This window comes from Schistocerca serialis, chromosome 4 (genome assembly GCF_023864345.2).
Source record: "Schistocerca serialis cubense isolate TAMUIC-IGC-003099 chromosome 4, iqSchSeri2.2, whole genome shotgun sequence".
NCBI lineage: Eukaryota > Metazoa > Arthropoda > Insecta > Orthoptera > Acrididae > Schistocerca > Schistocerca serialis.
The window spans coordinates 602,762,316-602,787,588 of NC_064641.1; the positions used below are offsets into that span (position 1 = coordinate 602,762,316).

Sequence of the window (25,273 nt, forward strand, 5' to 3'; positions counted from 1 at the left end):
GTTCAGCCAAATTTGATACACATTTACCCTACTGTCAGACGACAGTCGCTGTAGGGGTAAGAATCACCTACCTATCAGATGGACGGAAGTGGGGGTGAAAATAGAAGCGTAGATCGCGAGTGAATTCCCAGACATTATTTATCCAGTATTTGAAGACGAGAGCACCTAGCGACTTGCAACAAGCTTTCATACAATTTAAAACGTTTACGAAATTTTTCTCGCTTACAACCCCTACAAAAATGATGAAGTAAAAGTACCGCATGAGCCATGACGTTACACTTTATAACTTAATTACTACACTACTGGCCATTAAAATTGCTACACCAAGAAACATTCAGATGATAAACGGGTATTCACTGGACAAATATATTATACTAGAACTGACATGTCATTACATTTTCACGCAATTTCGGTGCATAGATCCTCAGAAGTCAGTACCAAGAAGAACCACCTCTGGCCCTAATAACGGCCTTGATATGCCTGGGCATTGAGTCAAACAGAGCTTGGATGGCGTGTACAGGTACAGCTGCCCATGCAGCTTCAACACGACACCACAGTTCATAAAGAGTAGTAACTGGCGTATTGTGACGAGCCAGTTGCTCGGCCACCATTCACGAGACGTTTTCAATTGGTGAGAGATCTGGAGAATGTGCTGGCCAGGGCAGCAGTCGAACATTTCCTGTATCCAGAAATGCCCGTACAAACCTGCAACATGCGGTCGTGCATTATCCTGCTCAAATGTAGGGCTTCGCAGGGATCGAATGAAGTGTAGAGCCACGGGTCGTAACACATCTGAGATGCAACGTCCAATGTTCAAAGTGCCGTCAGTGCGAACAAGAGGTGACCGAGACGTGTAACCAATGGCACCCTATACCATCACGCCGGGTGATACGCCAGTACGACAATGACGAATACTCGCTTTCAATGTGCGTTCACCACGATGTCGCCAGACACGGATGCGACCATCATGATGCTGTAAACAGAATCTGGATTCATCCGAAAAAATGACGATTTGCCATTCGTGCACCCAGGTTCGTCGTTGAGTACACCATCGCAGGCGCTCCTCTCTGTGATGCAGCGTCAAGGGTAACCGCAGCCATGGTTTGCGAGCTGACAGTCAATGCTGCTGCAAACGTCGTCGAACTGTTCGTGCAGATGGTTGTTGTCTTGCAAACGTCCCCATCTGTTGACTCAGGGATCGAGACGTGGTTACACGATCCGTTACAGCCATGCGGATAAGATGCCTGTCATCTCGACTGCTAGTGATACGAGGCCGTTGGGATCCAGTACGGCGTTCCGTATTACCCTCCTGAACCCACCGATTCCATATTCTGCTAACAGTCATTGGATCTCGACCAACGCGAGCAGCAATGTCGCGATACGATAAACCGCAATCACGATAGGCTACAATCCGACCTTTATCAAAGTCGAAAACGTGATGGTACGCATTTCTCCTCCTTACACGAGGCATCACAACAACGTTTCACCAGGCAACGCCGGTCAACTGCTGTTTGTGTATGAGAAATCGGTTGGAATCTTTCCTCGTGTCAGCACGTTGTGAGTGTCGCCACCGGCGCCAACCTTGTGTAAATGCTCTGAAAAGCTAATCATTTGCATATCACAGCATCTTCTTCCTGTCGGTTAAATTTCGCGTCTATAGCACGTCATCTTCGTGGTGTAGCAATTTTAATGGCCAGTAGTGTATTAACTGTATTAGCGACACATTGTTCAGGAGAGATGACTTCATAAACAATGACATGCGTGAAAAACTGCTCCATCATGTCAGGTGTTTATATTTATTACTTCGTTGCTGATAACTCCAGTCACAAAACATTTCGCAGACAGTATCGACATGTACCTTCTGAACTTACCTACAAAATTATATCATTTTACGACATGTATTTGAGACGTCATCAACATCAGACGTGAGGCCAGTCCCTGCGTGATACGGGCGTGGACGCACAGCTGTAAATAAATACCTGGCCAACGCTCTGTTCCTCCGCTAGTTTTTCTACGTAAATTAACATAGTCAGAGGTGACAGGGTGATTGATCGCAGACTGAAACACCTATGACAGTAGGGGGAGTGAACTTGAGACGTTGGAATGCGTAGTCAAGTACTGAGGAACAGATCCACACTTTCTTGCGTGTAATGCTGTGCAAAGTTCCGTAATATAATTTACTACCGTTGTAGCATAATACTAAGTTCCCTGCGAGTAAAAAGCTTCTCTATGTAAACAACAATTTTAAGCACCTCCTCTGTGAAGCACGCTCGGTACTTTTCACAGACGGAAAGTAGTAATCCGTTAACGTCGGGAAAAGCTGCAACACGCACAAGTAACTTTATATTAAGCATATTCATTAAGGTTATTTAAGAACCCCTCACTGTATATTCAGTATAAATAGTTTTGTGACTGGGTGCAGTATTCTGTATTCATATTTAATAACTTAATGGCTTTTTAAATCAAATTTTTAGTGAATTTGGAAAGCTCTTGAAAAGCTGAGCAGAGTGATGTAACCTCCGTGTTGGGGTTGAAATTTTTTGGGGAAGTATGCAAGAAATGTGCTGAATTTGAACGTAAGGTGGCCGTGATTAGGCTCCGAAGTTATATGCAAAAAGAACATAGGCCTACGCTACTGTGATAAATCTTATTTACTCTTGGTCGTGTCTTATACGACACAGTTACAGGATCAGTGCTGTAAATGGACTACATGCTAAACGTTAGCACATCAGAGCGGAACTCTTCTCCTGGGCTAATCCCGTGTTTTCGCGGTGTCAGCACCTTAATCTGTATTTGGCAATGTTAGAGGTAGACGGTGACCGTATTCCATTCGTGTCGTTATTCTTAACCCGCAGGACGGATTTTGTGTATCCAGTCTGTGTCTAGTGTTATCTCATGTGAAAGTGCGAGAACATTCTCGAGATATTTGCTATTCGTGTAACTCATCTTTCCGGGGCACCGAAAGAATATGGTTGGTGTCATCTTCGGAGTCGTAGTCCCAGCAGAGAGATGGGAGCATACTAAGTCTGTGTAGGTCTTAGCGGAACCTCGTCTGATTAAATATGAGGCTCGACGTTGTCACTGGAAAGTTTCTGCCAACGCGTTTCGAGAGACAATGCTGTCATCAACAGGCTATCAAACTCAGCTCATGAGGTTAATATACTAAAACGTCTACCAACACATCAGCGGCGTTCATAAAATAAAGCAGCGTAAAAACACATTGGGCTGTGGGTCCGTGGGTCCTGGTGCTACATTAACATGGTCGACTTCTGACCGTAGTCGTCCCGTCCCACACGGTACCGCTCACCGAGCTGCGTTCTCCCGATCAGCTGTGAGCTCCAAGAGTGTCAGGTTGACGCTTTTCCAGGTATACAAGAATAGTTGTGACCCGACATGTTCCAGGCATTACTGTATAGGCGCAGCGGTATCCCTAATCCACTGGTAACCTAGTTTTCCTTATTTCCAAAGATTCTACTTGCGTGTTTTCGTCAGCCTCAGTCTTTTTCGTCAAAGAACTATTCCAAATTTATAAAAATCCTTCTGTCTTAAAATTACTCTACGAGAGTAATCCAAAAAGTAAGGTCTCCTATTTTTTTACGACGGTCACTCCAAAAGAAATGCACACTACTTTTGTAAAAATACAGTTTTCATTCTGCATGTGTCGAAGTTTTACAGTGTGTAGGTATATCCTTCCCGCTTGTTTTCAAACTTAGTTCAACCTGTTCCCGTGAGTGGCGCCGCCACAGCATGTCTTCAAGATGGCTACTACACTTGACGTTCGTCAGAACCAACGTGCTGTCATAGAATTCCTGTGCTGTGAAAACGAGATAGTGGGAAACATCCACGAGAGGTTGAAAAAGGTGTATGGAGATGCTGCTGTCGATCGCAGTACAGTTAGTCGGTGGGCAAGCGGTTACGTGATGAAAACGGGCACGGCAATATTGAGGACTGTCCTCGCAGCGGCAGGCCTCGTACTGCACATACTCCAGACAATATGCAGAGTGTTAACGAATCGGTGACTGCTGACAGACGCATCACAGTGATCGAATTGTCACGCTATGTTGGGATAGGGGAAGGAAGTGTTTGCAGAATACTGAAAATGTTGGCGTTAAAAAAGGTTTGTGCCAGGTGAGTTCCCACGATGTTGACAGTGGCTCACAAAGAAACAAGAAAAACGGTATGCAGAGAACTTTTGGAACAGTACGAGGATGGTGGAGATGAATTTCTTAGAAGAACTGCGACAGGTGATGAAACATGTCTCCATCATTTTTCACCAGAGACGAAGAGGCAATCAATGGAGTGGCATCATGCAAATTCACCCAAGGGAAAAAAAAATTCAAAACCACACCTTCTGCTGGAAAAGTTATGGCTACGGTGTTTTTCGATTCCGAAGGACTCTTGCTTGTGAACATCAAGCCAAGTGGAACCACCATAAATCTTAATGCAAATGTGACGACACGGAAGAAGCTTCAAGCTCGACTGAGTCGTGTTCGACCACATCGGCAAAAGCAGGATGTTTTGCTGTTGCACGACAATGCACAACCACATGTCAGTCAAAAAACCATGGAAGCGATCACAAAACTAGGATGGATAACATTGACACACCCGCCTTACAGTCCTGACCTGGCTCCATGTGACTATCATCTCTCTGAAAGACTGAAAGACCCTCTTCGTGGGAAAAGGTTTGAAGATGATGACTCCCTTGTGCACGCTGCCAAACAGTGGCTCCAACAGGTTGGTCCAGAATTTTACCGTGCGGGTATACAGGCGCTGGTTCCAAGATGGCGTAAGGCAATCGAGAGGGATGGAAATTATGTGGAGAAATGAAAATATTGTTCCTAAAGGGTGTATCTACACACTGTAAAACATTCAAACATGTAGAATAAAAGATGGATTTAAATAAATAGTGTGCATTTCTTTTGGAGTGACCCTCGTGTAAGTACATTGTTTATTTCTACAATGATTTACATCAGTTTACCGCTTGAACATTTAGCTATTTTTGGACATAATCATCATTTCTGTCGATGCATTTTTGTAGACGCTGTGGCAATTTGTGTATGCCCATGGCATACCAGCTCGCCGCCATGCTGTTCAGAAAGTTATGAACCTCTCCTTTCACCTCGTCGTCGGTGCTGAATCGCTTTCCGGCCGAATGCTCTTTTAACCTAGGGAACAGGTGATAGTCACTGAGCGCCAAGTCAGAACCATGTGGTGGGTGGGTGGGTGGGTGATTATGTTCCACTGAAACTGTTGCAGCAGAGCAACGGTTTGCATAGCGATGTGTGGGCGAGCATTGTCGTGGAGATTGAGTACGCCCTTGCTCAACATTCCTCTTTTCCGGTTCTGAATTGCCCGTTTGAGTTTTTTCAGAGTCTCACAGTACCTGTCAGCCTTAATTGTGGTCCCAGTGGACATAAAGTCGACCAACAATACCCCTTTCCGATCCCAAAAAACGGTTGTCATGACTTTAGCGGCATACTGTGTTTGTTTGAATTTCCGCATCTTTGGAGAAAAACGATACCGCCACTGGCGTAATTGTTGCTTGGTCTCAGGTGTAAAGTGGTATACCCAGGTTTCGTCACCCGTTACAACTGAGACCAGAAAGTTGTCCTGTTCGGCTGCAAGGCGGTGAAGAAATGCGCGGGAAGCATCAACTCGTTGCCGCATGTGGTCCTCAGTCAGCATGCGTGGCACCCATTTTGCGCACACCTTCAGGTAGTCCAATGTTTCCGTTAAAATTCTGTGAGCGGTGCTTAGGGAAACCCCAGGAACCAACGTGCAGAGATCATCCAGGGTGATCCGCCAATCTTCACGCATGCTTCTCTCTACCTTCAACACTGTCTCCTCAGAAATCGACGTCTCCCGCTCCTTTGTTCGCCGTGAATTTCGGCTCGACCAGCTGCAAGGGCGATGACACCACTTGCGAATATTTTTGACATCCATGCACGACTCACCATACACTTCCGTCAATTAGCGATGGATTTCAATCGTCGCAGTGCCCTTTGCGTTCAAAAACCGACTGCGCGCAATTCGCTCTTGACGGTAACATGCAACGGGAGCTCCATTCTCAACGGCTGCCAAGCCAAGACTGAGCGCCTCAGCGCGGCATGCGTATGTTACACACAGCACGTGAAGCACTCTTCATAACAGTGTGACCGACTGCCACGCAAAAAGTGTTTTGTACTTATAAAAAAATAGGAGACCTTACTTTTGGGATTACCCTCGTAAAAAGCCGCGAAAGTTCTCGTTCCGTTATCGTTCATTTGCGCTTTAAGAATATTGTCATATTTATTTTCATGAACGGTAATCTCCAGTTCTTATAGCAAATCAATTCTACATCCTTTCTTTTCTACTTGCAGGTTATCTACGTCTTCTATTCCCTTAAGGAGACAGCCTGTTTTGTGCATATGATTCCCAACAGCTACTTTTGCCGTAGCTACTTAGTCCGAATGCATACTTGTGTTTCTTGCGCCTGATCGAAAATGTTCTCTTTGACAGTCCATTTTATAAGCGGCGATGAAGAATTTTCGTTAGAAAGTCTTACCGCCCAGAATAAATGTGTTTCAGGCACAATCGCCATGAGCATTGAGGCAATCATCCCACCGAGGCATTGGGTTGAAGATACCAGTTTAGTGAAACGCCGTCTTCTGCTACGTGAATAAGTCCGTAACTGCCTGATGCGCATCCTCGTCCGACAGGAATAGTCGCTTTTTTTAAAGGTCCGAAGACGTGATTATCGCATGGGAAGAGATCAGGATTACAGGGCGGCTGCTCGAGTGTCTCCCACCCGAGCTGTCGTAACTATTGCGTTGTCACATTTGCAATATGGGGCCCTCTCGTGACAAATCGCGACCAGCAAGAAACTTCGCGCACCATTCCACAACAGTGGTTTTTACAGATATTTTTCAGACATTTTCGGTAGCCAAGAAAAGAGTTGTAGTACATTGGTCCTCTTTGGACGCATTTGGTAATAACGTCGCCATAGTTCACGATTACGCTTTTACAGCACACACATCGGGAAGACACGACTTGTTTATATTTTTATCGACATCGTGTTTCAGGCTATACTTCAGTGGATTATTTGCCTGGAACGCTATTCTGAAATCGTATGGTTTACAAATGTTCGCAATCTATAGCGAGACTATTCCACAGTACGGCACAGCGATCGCTTCGATTTGTTCTTCCTTTATTTTCTTCATTCTACTACCGTACCATTACTTTTGCGCAGCAATTTATGACAAGTATCTACTTTGTAATCGTTATTGATCGCTATATTCTTAATTATGTTTAATTCTGTATCTGTATTCTTCTTGCTCTTTGCCACGTTGATTTCACTGTAAGCTACGAAAAACAGCAGGAGTGTTGAAGGATCTATTACAGTTCACATTCTACACAGGGTAATTCTGCAACGTACAGGGCTATTACAAATGATTGAAGCGATTTCATAAATTCACTGTAGCTCCATTCATTGACATATGGCCACGACACACTACAGATACGTAGAAAAACTCATAAAGTTTTGTTCGGCTGAAACCGCACTTCAGGTTTCTGCCGCCAGAGCGCTTGAGAGCGCAGTGAGACAAAATGGCGACAGGAGCCGAGAAAGCATATATCGTGCTTGAAATGCACTCACATCAGTCAGTCATAACAGTGCAACGACACTTCAGGACGAAGTTCAACAAAGATCCACCAACTGCTAACTCCATTCGGCGATGGTATGCGCAGTTTAAAGCTTCTGGATGCCTCTGTAAGGGGAAATCAACGGGTCGGCCTGCAGTGAGCGAAGAAACGGTTGAACGCGTGCGGGAAAGTTTCACGCGTAGCCCGCTGAAGTCGACGAATAAAGCAAGCAGGGAGCTAAACGTACTACAGCCGACGGTTTGGAAAATCTTACGGAAAAGGCTAAAGCAGAAGCCTTACCGTTTACAATTGCTACAAGCCCTGACACCTGATGACAAAGCCAAACGCTTTGAATTTTCGGCGCGGTTGCAACAGCTCATGGAAGAGGATGCGTTCAGTGCGAAACTTGTTTTCAGTGATGAAGCAACATTTTTTCTTAATGGTGAAGTGAACAGACACAGTGTGCGAATCTGGGCGGTAGAGAATCCTCACGCATTCGTGCAGCAAATTCGCAATTCACCAAAAGTTAACGTGTTTTGTGCAATCTCACGGTTTAAAGTTTACGGCCCCTTTTTCTTCTGCGAAAAAAACGATACAGGACACGTGTATCTGGACATGCTGGAAAATTGGCTCATGCCACAACTGGAGACCGACAGCGCCGACTTCATCTTTCAACAGGATGGTGCTCCATCGCACTTCCATCATGATGTTCGGCATTTCTTAAACAGGAGATTGGAAAACCGATGAATCGGTCGTGGTGGAGATCATGATCAGCAATTCATGTCATGGCCTCCACGCTCTCCCGACTTAACCCCATGCGATTTCTTTCTGTAGGGTTATGTGAAAGATTCAGTGTTTAAACCTCCTCTACCAAGAAACGTGCCAGAACTGCGAGCTCGCATCAATGATGCTTTCGAACTCATTGATGGGGACATGCTGCGCCGAGTGTGGGAGGAACTTGATTATCGGCTTGATGTCTGCCGAATCACTAAAGGGGCACATATCGAACATTTGTGAATGCCCAAAAAAACTTTTTGAGTTTTTGTATGTGTGTGCAAAGCATTGTGAAAATATCTCAAATAATAAAGTTATTGTAGAGCTGTGAAATCGCTTCAATCATTTGTAATAACCCTGTATATGGAGAGTCAAACTACATACAGATAATGCTGCAAGGAATCAATGTACAATTCAGTGTTTACGGAGCTATTGCTACTTTTCTCTAGTTCACAAACAATAAATCATAGGAAAAATAATACTAATTCATACGTAGAATGATCACGTTACTAACTAATTCACATGTGGAGTACCATTGACCCTGCCACTGTGGTAATACCGGTTCACCTTAGATCACCGAAGTTAAGCGCTCTCGGGCTTGGCTACCACTTGGATGGGTGACTATCTGGGTCTGCTGAGCGCTGTTGGCAAGCGGTAAGCACTCAGCCCTTACGAGGCCAATTGAGGAGCTACTTGATAGAGAAGTAGCTGCTCCGGTCACGAAAACTGACGACGGCCGGCAGAGCGGTGTGTTGACTGTTGTTTGTTGTTGTCTTGAGTCATGACACTGGTTTGATGCAACTCTCCACGCTACTCTATCGTGTCCGAGCCTCTTCATCTTCAAATATATCCTTCGGAATCTGCTTACTGTATCCATCAAAAAATGGTTCAAATGGCTCTGAGCACTATGGGATTTAAGTGCTGAGGTCATCAGTCTCCTAAAACTTAGAACTACTTAAACCTAACTAACCTAAGGACATCACACACATCCATGCCCGAGGCAGGATTCGAACTTGCGACCTACCGGTCGCGCGGTTCCAGACTGTAGCGCCTAGAATCGCTCGGTCACACGGGCCGGCCTGTATCCATCCCTTGGTTTCTGTCTCTCTCTCTCTTTCTCTCTCTCTTGGCTGACTGTACGCCCCTCCATATCCGCATCCAGTGACGCTTATCGGCTGAGGAATGCACGGCGGTCGATCGGTACCGGTGGTCTTCCAAGGCCAGTTCGGATGGATTTTTTACATATGTGAAATACCACGTTACTAAACGAAGCACGTTGGTTGCAAAATACGCGAAATATTTCACTGGAACCAAGCGAAAGACGGTCTTAACCTTGACAACATTGCACTTTACCTGGGCTCGTCTAGCAGTTCGGCTGAAATAGAACTGTAAATATTCAGTAACGAAAGATGCAGGTGAACATCGTAAAATGAGTGCAACAGAACAGAGTTTTAAATTTCGCGTTTAAGAAATCGTTCACGCAAGAGGATCGTGCAAACATAAGGGTTGTACATCGCACAGAGGAGATAGTAATAAGCATTCCTGGCCTAGAGTAGCAACTGGAAGAGTGGAAAACAAATTTATCGCCAAATCTGTATGGAATTCCAATTCGGTTTTACCAATAGCACATTATGGCTTTGGCCCCTTGCTTCACTTGCATCGATAGCGGATCTCTCGCCCAGCGCAAAGTCCCAGGCTAAAGGAAAAAAGCAGAGTTATTTATAAGAAGGATAAAAGTGCTGATAATGAAAATTACATCGGTTTTCTATAGAATTCTTGAGCACATATAATAAACTTCCGTGGGAAGGAAAAGCTTCCGTCCACAAATTAGGATGGTTTTAGAAAGCATAGCCAGTGCGAAATTCGGCTTGCCCTTTTCTCACATGATATCCTCCGAACTATGGATAAAGAGCAATTGGAAGATTCCATATTCCTAGATTTCCGAAAACTCTTTGACACGGTGTTCCGCCGCAGACTATTAACGAAGGTACTAGCATACGGAATAGGTTCCCACATAGGTGAGTGGTTCGAAGATTTCTTAAGTCGTAGAACCCTGTACTTTGTCCTCGACGGCGAGAGTTGATCAAGGAGTAGAATATCGTCAGAGTGCTCCAGGGAAGTGTGACAGGACCGCTCTTATTATTTATATACACAAATGATCTCACAGACGGTGCGAGTAAGCAGTCTGCAGCTGTTTGCTGATGATGCTGTGGTGTACGGGAAGATGCCGAAGTTGAGTGATTGTAGGAGAATACAAAATGACTTAAACAAAATTTCTAATTGGTGCGATGAATGGCAGCTAGCTGTAAATGTAGAAGAATGTATGTTAATGAGGATGAGTAGGAAAAACAATCCCGTAATGTTCGAACACAGCATTAGTAACGTGCTACTTGACACAGTCAGGTCGATTAAATATCTAGGCGTAACGTTGCAAAGCGATGTTAAATGGAACTAAGCGGCATCTGAACCCGATTGTAGAACGATGCTACTGCCGCCAACGTACATTTCGCGTAAAGACCTCGAAAGTAAGATAAGCGAAATTAGGGCTGGTACGGAGATATATATGTAGTCGTTTTTCCCGCGCTCTGTCTGCGAGTGAACACGAAGGGAAATTACTAGTAATGATGTAACGGGCGACGGCTTATAAATAATGACTTGCGTGGATATTAGTACTTAGTTTTTCGATTCTTTTGAGCATTATCTGCACGTCGTTTGATTTTCCGCACCCATCGGGAAGTTACCTTGAATAGAATGTAAACAGTAATGCTCCTCTTAATAGTCCAATGAAGTGCTCATTATTTGCTTTTACGTCTGACGATTTCTTCCCATTAAGAACGACGTACTGAGTTCGATCTACTTGGTCGCTACTGACTGTACTTGGAAACCATATCTCCGCAAACTGTAATTTATTCAGACTAGATAGAAGGTCAGTTTCGCACTATTATCTGTCTTTTCTGTTGCAGATCTAGATTTCAGCTATCATTAGTGCGTTGTCGGTAGTCGTGTACGCCCCAACTTAATTGTTGCAACACATATTTTAATATAAGCTAGGCATGTGCAAGCATTAGTCCAACTAACTTTCCTTTCGAAAGCTCTACAAGGTGACGAAAGAATTTGTCTTTAGGGAAAGATATAAGTGCAAAAACAACTTCGTACATTCGCTTAACACGTTGACCCTTCAGATAGATCTATCTTAATTCTTTGATCCCTATAGGATTCTGCTTCGAGTCACCATTTTGTTCTGAAGTAACTCTTGTACGTGCCTAAGTTATATTGGAATATGTGTTGTTATAATTACGTTGGGTCTACATGGCTACCTATAAAGCATTGACGATAGCTGCACTGTTAGCTGAAATCTAAAACTGGCGATAAAACAGACAGACACGATAATGCGACCGATGCTGAACTTCTTTCTAACCTTGTTTACATCACAGTCGTGGGGAACACTCATTCCCTTGGAATCCAGCATAGCTAACTTATTGCTGGTACCACAGAGTCGGTTTCAATAGAATGCATTAAACGACAATATAGTAAATACACATAATTTATTACGTACGAATAGGAACACAGATTGAAACTTTCCTTTTGTATGTAAAGAATGGCTGTACTGGTAAACTTCTACGTTATTTGATAACATCCAAATAAACAAATGCCGGTCGGAGTGGCCGAGCGGTTCTAGGCGCTGCAGTCTGGAACCGCGCAACCGCTACGGTCGCAGGTTCGAATCCTGCCTCGGGCATGGATGTGTGTAACGTCCTTACGTTAGTTAGGTTTAAGTAGATCTAAGTTCTAGGGGACTGACGACCTCAGAAGTTAAGTCCCATAGTGCTCAGACTTTTTGAGTTAAACAAATTTCTTTTTTCTGATGGACACACGTCCAGATTGTCCGCTCATAGTAACCTCTCAAAACTCTGGCATCTCTCTCCCCACTTCCACCACTGCTGGCGGCTCACCTCCAACAGCCCAACGCTACGCGCTGTTCACATCCAATTGCCCAACACTAGCCTAACGAATAATCCAACAATGAGTCCAACCAGCCACAGACTGCACACAGCGCAGTCTGCGATTTTCATACAGAGCACTGTGTGGCGTTACCTAGATAAAAACCTAAACAGCCTACTTACAAGATGCATTACTGCTCGATTACGCTATCTATATACTCAATAATAATAAACAAGGCTCAAGGTCAGAAAGAGGGCGAATAGGAGATGGATGAGTGGTGAGAAGAAATGTATAGAAAGCGCAAATGTGGAGATAGGAGGGAGGAGGCGAGAGAAAGAGAGAGAGAGAGAGAGAGAGAGAGAGAGAGAGACTAGACGGACAAAGAGAGGGGGGACGAGATGGACAGGGGCAGGGGAGACTGGGATATAAAGTCCCATTCATATTAGCAAGTGTGCTTTCTCTTTCCTTTCTTTTCCATTTAACCAGAGTGAGACACAGCGACGCGTGTCCGGGAACAGCTAGTTGGCAATAAATCTCTGGAAACAGTAATGGTGGAACTGCTAGGACTTATTTACCCCGGAGACTTTTCGGAGACATATATAGCACGTGCAGAAGTCCCAGCAGCTGTGCAGTCCAGTCCCCATACGAAGAAAGTGAGTTGATTAAAATTATAATCCAATTACAGATTCGCATTGCTTATGTAGGCTAATCATGAGTTTCGTGGTAGTAGACATGGGCCTATATGTCGGTTAATTACTCAGTGAAATTAATCTGCCAGTTTAGTCATTAAAACCAATTTTCCCTGGCGAACTGAAACCACCAACAGCTTTCGCGACTAGAGGACTATCGGAAGGTAGGTGTGAAGCTGTTGTTGTGGTCGCCATCCATTTCATTTATAAAATGCGGAAGATATCGAAAATCGACAGAAGTTCCAGGGCCTTTATTTTCAAATAGAAGCTGCAGCAACGTCAGCGTGTAGGAACACTGACCCCGCCCGCATTTGGAGAAATGGCGCCACTACAGGGCCACTAACCTGACCGCTGGGAGCCTGAGTGGCCCTCTTTTATCGAAAGCAGTAGGAACAGTTTGCATCAAGTTGGTTGGGGTCATTTTTCTACCGGAGAAGGCACACCCTTGTGCTACAGCGGAGGTTACAAAACTATTGAGAGGTGCCCTGTCAGCCCCATTTCGCTGTAGTTCTTAGTTTTAGCGGAGGTTACAAAACTATTGAAAGGTGCCCTCTCAGCCCGATTACATAACAATTGAGAGGTGCTCTCTCAGCCCCATTTCGTTGTAGTTCTTAGTTTGCTTCACTTGCAACTAGCAGTAGTGGGGAGCTGCCTCTACAGGGCTATTACAAATGATTGAAGCGATTTCATAAATTCTCTGTAGCTCCATTCATTGACATATGGTCACGACACACTACAGATACGTAGAAAAACTCATAAAGTTTTGTTCGGCTGAAGCCGCACTTCAGGTTTCTGCCGCCAGAGCACTCGAGAGCGCAGTGAGACAAAATGGCGACAGGAGCCGAGAAAGCGTATGTCGTGCTTGAAATGCACTCACATCAGTCAGTCATAACAGTGCAACGACACTTCAGGACGAAGTTCAACAGAGATCCACCAACTGCTAACTCCATTCGGCGATGGTATGCGCAGTTTAAAGCTTCTGGATGCCTCTGTAAGGGGAAATCAACGGGTCGGCCTGCAGTGAGCGAAGAAACGGTTGAACGCGTGCGGGCAAGTTTCACGCGTAGCCCGCGGAAGTCGACGAATAAAGCAAGCAGGGAGCTAAACGTACCACAGCCGACGGTTTGGAAAATCTTACGGAAAAGGCTAAAGCAGAAGCATTTCTTAAACAGGAGATTGGAAAACCGATGGATCAGTGGTGGTGGAGATCATGATCAACAATTCATGTCATGGCCTCCACGCTCTCCCGACTTAACCCCATGCGATTTCTTTCTGTGGGGTTATGTGAAAGATTCAGTATTTAAACCTCATCTACCAAGAAACGTGCCAGAACTGCGAGCTCGCATCAACGATGCTTTCGAACTCATTGATGGGGACATGCTGCGCCGAGTGTGGGAGGAACTTGATTATCGGCTTGATGTCTGCCGAATCACTAAAGGGGCACATATCGAACATTTGTGAATGCCTAAAAAAACTTTTTGAGTTTTTGTATGTGTGTGCAAAGCATTGTGAAAATATCTCAAATAATAAAGTTATTGTAGAGCTGTGAAATCGCTTCAATCATTTGTAATAACCCTGTATTATGCGAAAAAAGTGTTCGCATCCCTGATCTTGCAAGCAACCATGTATAGAACGCGTCAGTTTTTGCGAAGACGTTTCGCGGTAGACTACCCGTGACAACTTCGTGTGTGACGAAGATGCAGATATACGATTTGCACGGCAAGCAACCAACTTAACGGCTCTACCGATGTTAGATCGTTAAGCTAGGTTGGGCTGCCACTGCCTGTGTGCTCGTCTTACTTGAGTCTTCATGTCTAACTGCTTTCCTTCGTGATTCTCAATTTCCGAGATTAACATGTTTTTTTTTCGATTATTACTCTCTCAAGGGACTCCACGAGTTATCGTTGCGTCTCGTATGATTCTGTATCTGTGTATGTACAGCAGCTCGACTTACAGCAAGCAGCTGGCCCGCATTTTTTATTTGTTTATTTTTTTGAGTTATAAGTCTGCTGACTTGTTTGATGCCGCCTTCCCTAGTTCCTGTCCCAACCTTTTCATCTCAGAGTAGCAGCTGCAATCTGCGTCCTCAATTATTTGCTGGACGCATTCCAATCTGTGTCCTTCTCTACAGTTTTTACCTTTTACAGCTTCCTCTAGTACCATGCAAGTTATTTCCTGAAGTCTAAATAAATATCCTGTCCCTTCTTCTTCTCAGTGTTTCCCATATGTTTCTTTCCTCGCCAATTCTGCGAGTGCTTTTCAATATGCATCTTAAAAACTTACTTTGTCTCAACAAATGTCGAAAAAATTTTCCTTTTCTGGGTGGTTATGGTGTTTTTCTGCTCATGGAATTCTTTTAGAAAATCCTCATTGATTTTTCTTTCCGTGCGGCTATACCAAATTACCTATTTCTAAAGCCACATTTACATTGCTGCTAAGCGCTTTCCGTCTGTCTCCAACAATGTCCATCTCTTATAGAAATCCCGGAGGGGCATACTCCTTATAAATGTCTTGACTTGTCAATTAATAGTAGTCTACTTTCCTTTGGAGCTCGTTTTGCTATTGCAAAATTTATTATTATTAATTCCTTCCTGCATCTGTTACCATATCTAATTAAAATTTCTCAGTAACAGTACTTATCGGCTCTTGCTATTTCATTCTTTTAATTCTGATGTCAAGTGACCCTATCATCTTTCATTTTACCATTAATTTTAAATTGCCCGGATATTATTCATTTACGAAAAAAAGACGCGGAACGTGTCGATGACCTGACGAGCCGTATGTAACATGGCACTATAGTGTAGGTATGAGTTTTGCAACGCACTCTTTCGAGAAAGAAGCTCTGAGATGATGAGATACTGCAGAATTTCTGTGTACCGCACTGAATTGGGTTGACCATAGTAGCTTTCAAAACATTGTGTCCGATCGTTGACATCATATAACGGGTTTCTCGCAATGCACTACCTTCCATGCATCTGTTAACGATTGTTGCCAGCTCAGAATAGACAGTTTAGTTTGTCACCATAGCATATTCAAGAAACGGTTGGTCCCATCGTTCTTGAGGAGTAGTTAGCAGAGTCAGGATTACTATGAAACTTTTGAAGTGACCCTTCAGAAGACCGTAAAGTGATCTCTTTGCCCTTTACGTTTGAATGATTGTGCGAATGGAAGTTGTAAGTCGCCGTGTAAATTTTGCACGAGGATGCTATGACCGAGGCGATCTCAGCTGTCCTTCAAAGTGCGTAAACTCAACATTCTCAGTCGTTCTCACGTTTTAGTGTCTCAGACTGTTGCTCAACTGATCCACTATATCGGTATTGTTCTACTTTTCAGATTAATGCTTTGGGAGATGAAGTGCGTCCTCGCACTTGTTCACCACCATAGCTTCTTCTGAACGAACGTTGGAAAGCAACGTCCTATCACCATTTGACAGTCCCACCCATGCAAAATATTCGTTGATGTACAGGCTACGTCTGCATGTTTACCAAATCTACATCTACATCTACACTCATCCCTAGCCGAGGGTGCTTGGTGTACCGGTGTCATTTTCTCCCTTTCCTGTTCTAGCTGAGTGTGGTGCTCGTGGAGAACGACTGCTGTAAGCTCGAATTTCTCTAATTTTATTTTCACAGCAACTTCGCGGGATATACGTAGGAGGACTGAATGACTTCCATGAATGTATTTTTTGGAAATTTTAACAATAATCTATACGGTGATGTGCAACGCCTCATGTAGCGTCTGTACTGGATTGGATAACCATCTTCTATCAAGTTCTGTGTAGCAAGGGCCCAAGGTCACAAGAGAACAAGGGTATTGTAAGCTACCTCCTTTTGCGGCGGACTTCATTTCTTGGGGATTCTTCCAATGAATCTCAGTCTGGCACCTGAATTTCCTAAAGTCAGTTTTATGTGGTCGTTTCAATTTAAAACACTACGTACGCATCCTTGCAGATTCTTAATGACTGATTGTTCGGGGCTCGTGTAATCATACAATAATTCAGAGATTCCAAATTTATAGTGTTTACGTACATGCACTACAATTCATGATAGCTCATGACGTAGATTAGTGACTGTAACATCGAAAATGGTCTTTTGGCGATAGACACATTGGATTTTGAATTTTTTCCCGTCACAAGAATTTAGATGGAAGTCTGAAACAAATCAATAATTCGGTCGTGAAGATATTAAAAGAATAGTAAACGGAAAATAGGCTACTTCGCATTGCATTTGCAAATATAGTTAAAACTGGGAAAGATTATCTTTAAAATACGATCTGTAAACATCTTATGTCACTGAATCACATGTAATCTGAATCACACATACTCTACATGGAAAAGAGAAAATTCGCAACTCGTTTTCTGACTGTGTCGCTAGGCAATGCGTTTTTCATATAATCGCATTCTTAATTTTATGTTTTGGCAATGGGTTATAAGCATTACGTTTATGGGCCATTATTTTTCCAAGGGGAGACAGCTCTGTATTCATCCAAACCACCCACAAATTCAATCATGTAGTCTTCGTACTATGCCGTATACGCACAATAAGCAAACTTGCTTTTGCTAACTGTGACTTACATGGCAGAGTATACTATTCATGGTATAACATTTAGGGGTTTCCTACAGTTCAACCGCGTACTGAGCGGGCCAAGAATGACTGCTTAAATACTTCTGTGCGTGGTGCAGTCAGTCCAGTTTGTCTTCACGGTCCCTACCTGAACTATAGACATGGGGATGAAGAATATGTCGATTCTTCCGTTAATCTTCCGTACTCCGTCAATTTGAGATTTTTCAACATTTCCTTGTCGCTCTCTGGTGAATCAAACAAATCTGTGGTCATTCGTGACGCTCTTCTTTGAATACATTCTATACCCCACATTAGTTCTGATATGGGTCAGAGACACGTTTGAACAGTAGTCTAAAAGGTATAGTAAAACGAGAACGAGGCAGATGGAAAAAAGCAAGTAAACTGTGTATCATTTCAAAAGTAATCGCCATAACTGTTAAAAAACATTTATTCCACTGAGAGGCAAGACGGCCACTGTCTTCAAGGGGAAATGTTTGGCGTTCGTCTACATCAACATACACTACTGGACATTAAAATTGCTACACCACGAAGATGACGGGCTACAGACGCGAAATTTAACCGACAGGAAGAAGATGCTGTGATATGCAAATGATTGGATTTCAAAGGATTCACACAAGGTTGGCGCCGGTGGCGACACCTGCAACGTGCTGACACGAGGAAAGTTTCCAACCGATTTCTCATACACAAACAGCAGTTGACCGGCCTTGCCAGGTGAAACGTTGTTGTGATGCCTCGTGTAGGGAGGGGAAATGCGTACCATCACGTTTCCGACTTTGATAAAGGTCGGATTGTAGCCTATCGCGTTTGTGGTTTATCGTATCGCGACACTGCTGCTCGCATTGGTCGAGATCCAATGACTGTTAGCAGAATATGGAATCAGTGGGTTCAGGAGGGTAATACGGGACGCCGTGCTAGATCCCAACGGCCTCGAATCACTAGCAGTCGAGATGACATGCATCTTATCCGCATGGCTGTAACGGAACGTGCAGCCACGTCTCGATCCCTGAGTCAACAGATGGAAACATTTGCAAGACAACAACCATCTTCACGAACAGTTCGACGACGTCTGCAGCATCATGGACTATCAGCTCGGAGACCATGGCTGCGGTTACCCTTGGCGCTGCATCACAGACAGGAGCGCCTGCTATGGTGTACTCGACGACGAACCTGGGTGCACGAATGGCAAAACGTAATTTTTTCGGATGAATCCAGGTTCTGTTTACAGCATCATGATGGTCGCATCCGTGTTTGGCGACATCGCCGTGAACGAACATTGGAAGCATGCATTCGTCACCGCCATATTGGCGTATCACCCGGTGTGATGGTACGGGGTGCCATTGGTTACACGTCTCGGTCATCTCCTGTTCGCATTGACGGCTTTTTGAACAGTGGACGTTACATTTTCAGATGTGTTACGACCCGTGGCTCTACCCTTCATTCGATCCCTGCGAAATCCTACATTTCAGCAGGATAATGCACGACCGCATGTTGCAGGTCGTGTACGGGACTTTCTGGATACAGAAAATGTTCGACTGCTGCCCTGGCCACTACATTCTCAGATATCTCACCAACTGAAAACGTCTGGTGAATCGTGGCCGAGCAACTGGATCGTCTCAATACGCCAGTCACTACTCTTGATGAACTCTGGTTTCGTGTTGAAGCTGCATGGGGAGCTGTACCTGTACACGCCATCCAAGCTCTGTTTGACTCCATGTCCATGCGTATCAAGGCCGTTATTACGGCCAGAGGTGGTTGTTCTAGGTACTGATTTCTCAGGATCTATGCACCCAAATTGTGTGAAAATGTAATCACATGTCAGTTCTAGTATAATATATTTGTCCAATGAATACCCGTTTATCATCTGCATTTCTTCTTGGTGTAGCAATTTTAATGGCTAATGGTGTAGATAGTCTTCAAGCCAGCGTACGGTGCGTGGCGGTTGTCTAAGGAACGATCGTTGTAGTCAGGCGTGCACCTCTTCGTCCGAAGCAAACCGACGACCACGAATGTCTTTGTTCGGGGATCGAAAAATACGGAAATCGCATGGGGAAAAATCGCTACTGTATGGAGGATGTGTGAGGGCTTTCTACCGAAACTTCCCAGCGACTGGTAATCGAAACAGGGACCCCACTGTCTATCGGCAGTGGCGCTAACTACAACAGGACGAACTTCGGATAGTGTTGTCCCACGTTCGAAATGTTTGCGAATCGAGCGTGTAACTGAGGGAGGACGTGGATACCAGTCCGGTAGTCATCTAGTCTAATGTGGAAAAATAGAGAAAACGTGTCCAGGCCGTTAATCCGTCGCGCGAATTCAATCCGCTGCCAAAGAGTGCTCCTCCCCCCCCCCCCTCCCCCTACTTTCGACCCTCAGTACGGAAGCAGCGTGGTAACGCGCTTGGCTATGCGAACGAGTTTGTTCCTAACACACATCTCTCGAATAATTACGGAATGAGAAAAAAAAAGAAAACGATAGTAACACATCAACGAAGTAGATTTTCTCTGGAAAATGAGAGAATGCCATAAAAGCTATAAAAGGAGAGAGACGCGGTAGCGTCGTGGTTCTACAACTGGAAACAGCACGTCAGAATGTAAGTTTCGTTGTGGCTCATCTGCTGCGCTGCTGCCGCTTGCGCCTGTGTGCTCGTAGTTTTGTCCGCTTTGCTCGCATTCGCGGGGCGAGGCGAGGCGAGGCGAGGAGGCAAGGGCGGCGCTGCGCCCCCACAGCCACGCACTGACCGCTGTGCTGTGCAGGTGTGGGGTCAGATCGCCCTGGAGGGCGCGCAGGTCTACATCACCGAGGGGTCCGGGGCCACAGTACGCAGCCACTTCCATAACACGGTGAGTAAACTACTACGCCACGGCTTTCCGGACTGGAAAGGTGCGACTGGTCCCCAGCACGAATCCGCCCGGCAAGACTTGTGTCGAGGTCCGGGGAGCAGGCCAGTCTGTGGATGGGTTTTAGGCTGTTTTCCATCTGCCTCGGCGAATGCGGGCTGGTTTCCCTTATTGCGCCTCAGCTACACTATGTCGGCGATTGCTGCTCAAACAAGTTCTCCACGAATGCGTACACCACCATTACTCTACCACGCAAACATAGGGGTTACACTCGTCTGTTGTGAGACGTTCCCTGGGGGGGGATTCCACCGGGGACCGAACCGCACAAAAACCCTGGGTTCGGTGTGGGGCGGTGCAGGGTGAAGTGGACTACGGTAGTCGTCGCGGGTTTGAGGACCACTGCGGCTGCGGCGGGGACGGAGCCTCTCCGTTGTTTCTAGGCACCAGGTAAACATACAGTACAATACAATACAAACTACTACGCCACTAGGCAGCCGGGGCTCTACCGCCAGACTCAGGTTTTGGTCGTCTACCTCATATCTGAATAAATATGAATTTGGTAAGAACGTTACCACAGGTTTCTTGCGAGTGGAAGGCGCTGATGTTGAAAAGTGGTCACCGGCATCACATCCTCTGTCGATACAACACTCAGGAACTTCGCTACGTCCTGCCCCCACCACTGAAGATTTCATCCATGGGATCACAACCGTCATCCAAATCATCCAACCCTTTCGATGCACTTGGTAACTTCCAACAAATTACAGTGTCTGCCCACTCCATAGTTCACCTCAACAACATCGCCACGTACTGCTACAACCAGTCCGTCCACTTTCTCCTTCCTGGACAGCCTTGTTTAATCCGATTCCCACACTGTCCTGTTAGCATCTCCAAACTTACTGCATTCTTTTTAAACGTATCAGAACGGAATCTATTGGGCTGGATGGCTGGATACAGTCACGGAAGCGCGACTGTTAGTCGGCAGTGTCTCGAGAAACAACAGAGGTCGACGAATGCATTGGTGTACATGTCATCATGTATGAGGGGCGTTTAAAAAGTAATGCAACACATTTTTTTCTGAAAGCAGGTTTGTTTTATTCAGGTTCCAATACACCATTTTATTCCCCACTCTTTTGGCTGAAAAACACTATTTTTCAACATAATCTCCGACGGCCTTATGTTACCTTGTATTGTATTGTATTGTATGTTAACTGGGGACCTAGAAACGACGGAGAGGCTCCGTCCCCGCCGCAGCCGCAGTGGTCCACAACGCCACGACGACAGCCGCAATCCACTTCACTCCTCCGCCGCCCCACACCGAACCACTCTTTCAGGGTTATTGTGCGGTTCGGCCCCCAGTGGACCCCCCGCCCCCTCCCCCAGGGAACGTCTCACACCCTCCCTACGTTTGCGTGGTAGAATAATGGTGGTGTACGCGTACGTGGAGAACTTGTTTGCGGAGAAATCGCCGACATAGTGTGGCTGAGGCGCAATAAGGGGAACCAGCCCGCATTCGCCGAGGCAGATGGAAAACCGCCTAAAAACCATGCAGAGACTGGCTGGCTCACCGGACCTCGACACGAGTCCGCCGGTCGGATTCGTGGCGGGGGCCAGGCGCTCCTTCCCAATCCGGAAAGCCGTGTTATGTTACCTTACTAGGAGAACCAGTATGCCCGCATGGTACCGCTCTACTGGTCGGCGTCGGAGCCAACGTCTTGCTGAATCAAACTCACCATGACCCACGTGCTGCTTCCCACGGAGTTCATCCTTCATTGGGCCAAACACATTGCAGTCGGAAGGTGCGAGAACAAGACTGTAGTGTGGATGAGGAAGAACAGTTCAATAAAGTTTTGTAAGCTCCTTTCAGGTACGCAGACTTGTGTGAGGCCTTGCGTTGTCATGGGTAAGTTCGTTTGCATTTTCGTGGCGACGAACACGCCGAAGTTTTTTCTTCATTTTCCTTAGGAGAGCACAGTACTCTTCAGAGTGGATCGTTGCACCATAAGGGAGGACATCAAACAGAATAACCCCTTCAGAGTCCCAAAAGACCGTCCCCATGATCTGACTGGCAGATGGCGCACCTTTGAATTTTTTCTTCGTAGCAGAGGTAAAAATGGAAATGAGCGTTTGGCATCATTGGCCGGGAGGCCCCTTGCGATGCATGTCCGGCCGCCTTGATGCAGGTCTTATTACATTCGACGCCACATTGGGCGACCTGCGCGCCGGATAGGGATAAAATGATGATGAACACGACACAATACCCAGTCCCTGAATGGAGAAAATCCTCAACCCAGCCGGGAATCGAACCCGGGCCCGTAGGACAGCAATCCGTCACGCTGACCACTTTTTTTTCCATTTTGTTCTGTATTTTTCATTGCGTTTGGTCTGGACGGACGTCACAAGACATCCGTTCAAGTTGATCGTTGATTCCTTTACTCAGTTATTTATTACAGAGGGCGAGCAGCCCTCTGACCGCTACTCAGCTACTGGGGCAGACATAGGAGGGGTGGTGCAGCGCCACTCCATGGACTGCGGTTTTGTTTCCGGTTCGAAATGCTGAACCCATGGTTCATCGCCTGTGACGATCTTCAACAAAAATTGTCACGATCAGCCTCGTAAAGCACAAGCAATTCCGCGTTGCTCCTTCATTGCTCTTTATGATCTTCTGTTAGGTGGTGAGGAACCCAGTGAGCACACGACTCTCAGTACGCCAGCTGGCGGACGAATGTGTCAGCACTACCAACGGAGACGTCCGGTTGTGGATCGAGTGTTTGATTGCGATCCGTCGATCACCTCGAATGAGAGATTGTCTGCACGTTCCAACATTGCAGGAGTCACAGCTATGTGCGGCCGACCGGGACGCGAGAGGTCGGACAACTTTGCGCGACCTCGGGTCGATGATGACAGACGCCTCGCCCAGCGACTCATGGTGGCGTTATTTACTGTCAGGTCCCTGTACACATTCTGCAAGCATCTATGAATGTCTGCGATGCTCTGGCGTCTGGTTTCCCGCCAATAGAAACTTAGTGACAGCTCTCTGTATAGAACGAACGTCCGTCACAGATGCCATTGTGAAGGCTACATGTAGCGCCTCCATCTTTCGGCACTTCATGAAACTATAAAGGCTGAAGCGGGTATTTTCCACGATGTCCCACAACAAATTTCGCATTTTTTGAACCGAAAATGGCCGAGAAAAAAATGTGTTGCGTTACTTGCTGAACGCGCCACGTATGTCTATAACACAAGAACTGTTATGAACTGTACCATTCATTATATATTCCTTACTGTCATTTCTTGTTAACAATATTAGCTTATCCCCAAGAATAAGCAGTTTTCACTCGGCTAATACTCGGCAGAAATCAAACCTGCATTTGGACCGGACCTCCTTAACTCTTGTGCAGTATACTGCTGCATCCATTTTCAATAAGCTACCACTCGAATTCAAAAATCTTAGCAGTAATCCACGCGCCTTCAAATCGAAACTGAAGAGTTTCCTCATAGGTCACTCCTTCTATTCTGTCGAGGAGTTCCTTGAAAAATTAAGCTGATTTCCATTGTATTGTTGATTGCGTTTACTTAAACTTATGGACTGACTTTTTTCGGATTCATAAACATTTATTTTTATCTATTATTACTTTTGTTTGTAATTTCATTTACTGACACGTTCCATGACCTCGGAGATTTGCTCCTCAATTTGGTCCTACGGAACTTGAAGTGTAAATAAAATAAAAATAAAAAATAAAGCGTTCCTTGCACTTTTACTGTGACAAACGAAAATATGATGTTATTAAATTTCAGACAGCCTAGATTATTGTGGCGTACCATGTGTCGTGTGACTGTTGTGTACAATGGACGGATGTAAACAGAATGAAAATTGTACTAGCGTGCTTGAAACCAATTACACTAAGAACTGTTCTTGCGCATACGAGCAAGTAACAGTTGATTGTTTGTTGTTACGGTCTTCATTCCCAAGATCTCCATGCTAGTCTCTCCTGTGCACGCCTCTTCATGCCTCCATAACTACTGCAACCTACATCCATTTGAGTCTGCGCACTGTAGTCAAGCTTTAATCTCCTTCTACAACTTTCGTTCTCTCACCCAGCCGCACACTTCCTTCCATTAATAAATTAGCGATTCCTTGATGCCTCGGGTTGTGTACTATCAAACACTCTAGTATTTTAATCAAATTATACCATAAATTTCCTCCTTCCCCGATTCGATTCAGTCCTCTTCATTAGTAATCCCATCTAACTTCCACCATTCTTCTGCAGCACCATATTACAATAAGTTCTGTTCTCTTCTTGTCTGAACTGTCTGTAGTACAAGTTTCGCTTCTGTACAAGACTACACTATAGACAAATACCTTCAGAAAAGACCTCGTATTACTTAAATTTATTTTAGATATTAACAAATTTCTCTCTTTGAGACATGGATTTCTTTTTATTGCCAGTTTGATTTCTACGTCATTTATTCTGCCATCGTCGTTTATTATTCTCCCAAGATAGTGAAACCCATGTATTAATTTTAGTGTTCATTTCTCAATATAATTCCCTTGGCATCGCCTGATTCAATTAAACTGCGTTAAGTTTCCACTGACTTACCTCTCTGGATATTCAACATATAATCTTCCTTCAAAACACAATGTGTTCGGTTCATCTGCCCTCCCTAGTCCTTCGCTGTCTCTGAAAAAATAAAAACATGATCGGCAGATCTGAAAATTTTTATATCTTCTCTTTGAACATTAATTTCTTTACCAAATTCCTCCTTTGGTTCCTTTACCACTTGTTCTGTGTAAAGACTGAACAACATGGTGGATAGGTTGCCATTTTAT

At 45.0% G+C, this 25,273-nt stretch overlaps 1 protein-coding gene across 3 annotated transcripts in view; it reads left to right on the plus strand.

Annotated features, from left to right (window-relative positions):
* LOC126475389 (F-box/LRR-repeat protein 2) overlaps nucleotides 1–25,273 on the plus strand; it is a 710,612-nt gene that overhangs the window by 502,847 nt on the left and 182,492 nt on the right. Inside the window, exon 2 of one of the 3 annotated variants that reach the window (XM_050103216.1) lies at nucleotides 20,362–20,448. The exons of the other annotated variants lie outside the window; for them this stretch is intronic. Coding sequence (XP_049959173.1) covers nucleotides 20,362–20,448 — 87 coding nt within the window. The remainder of the gene's footprint in view (nucleotides 1–20,361; nucleotides 20,449–25,273) is intronic. 3 annotated transcript variants of the gene reach the window in all.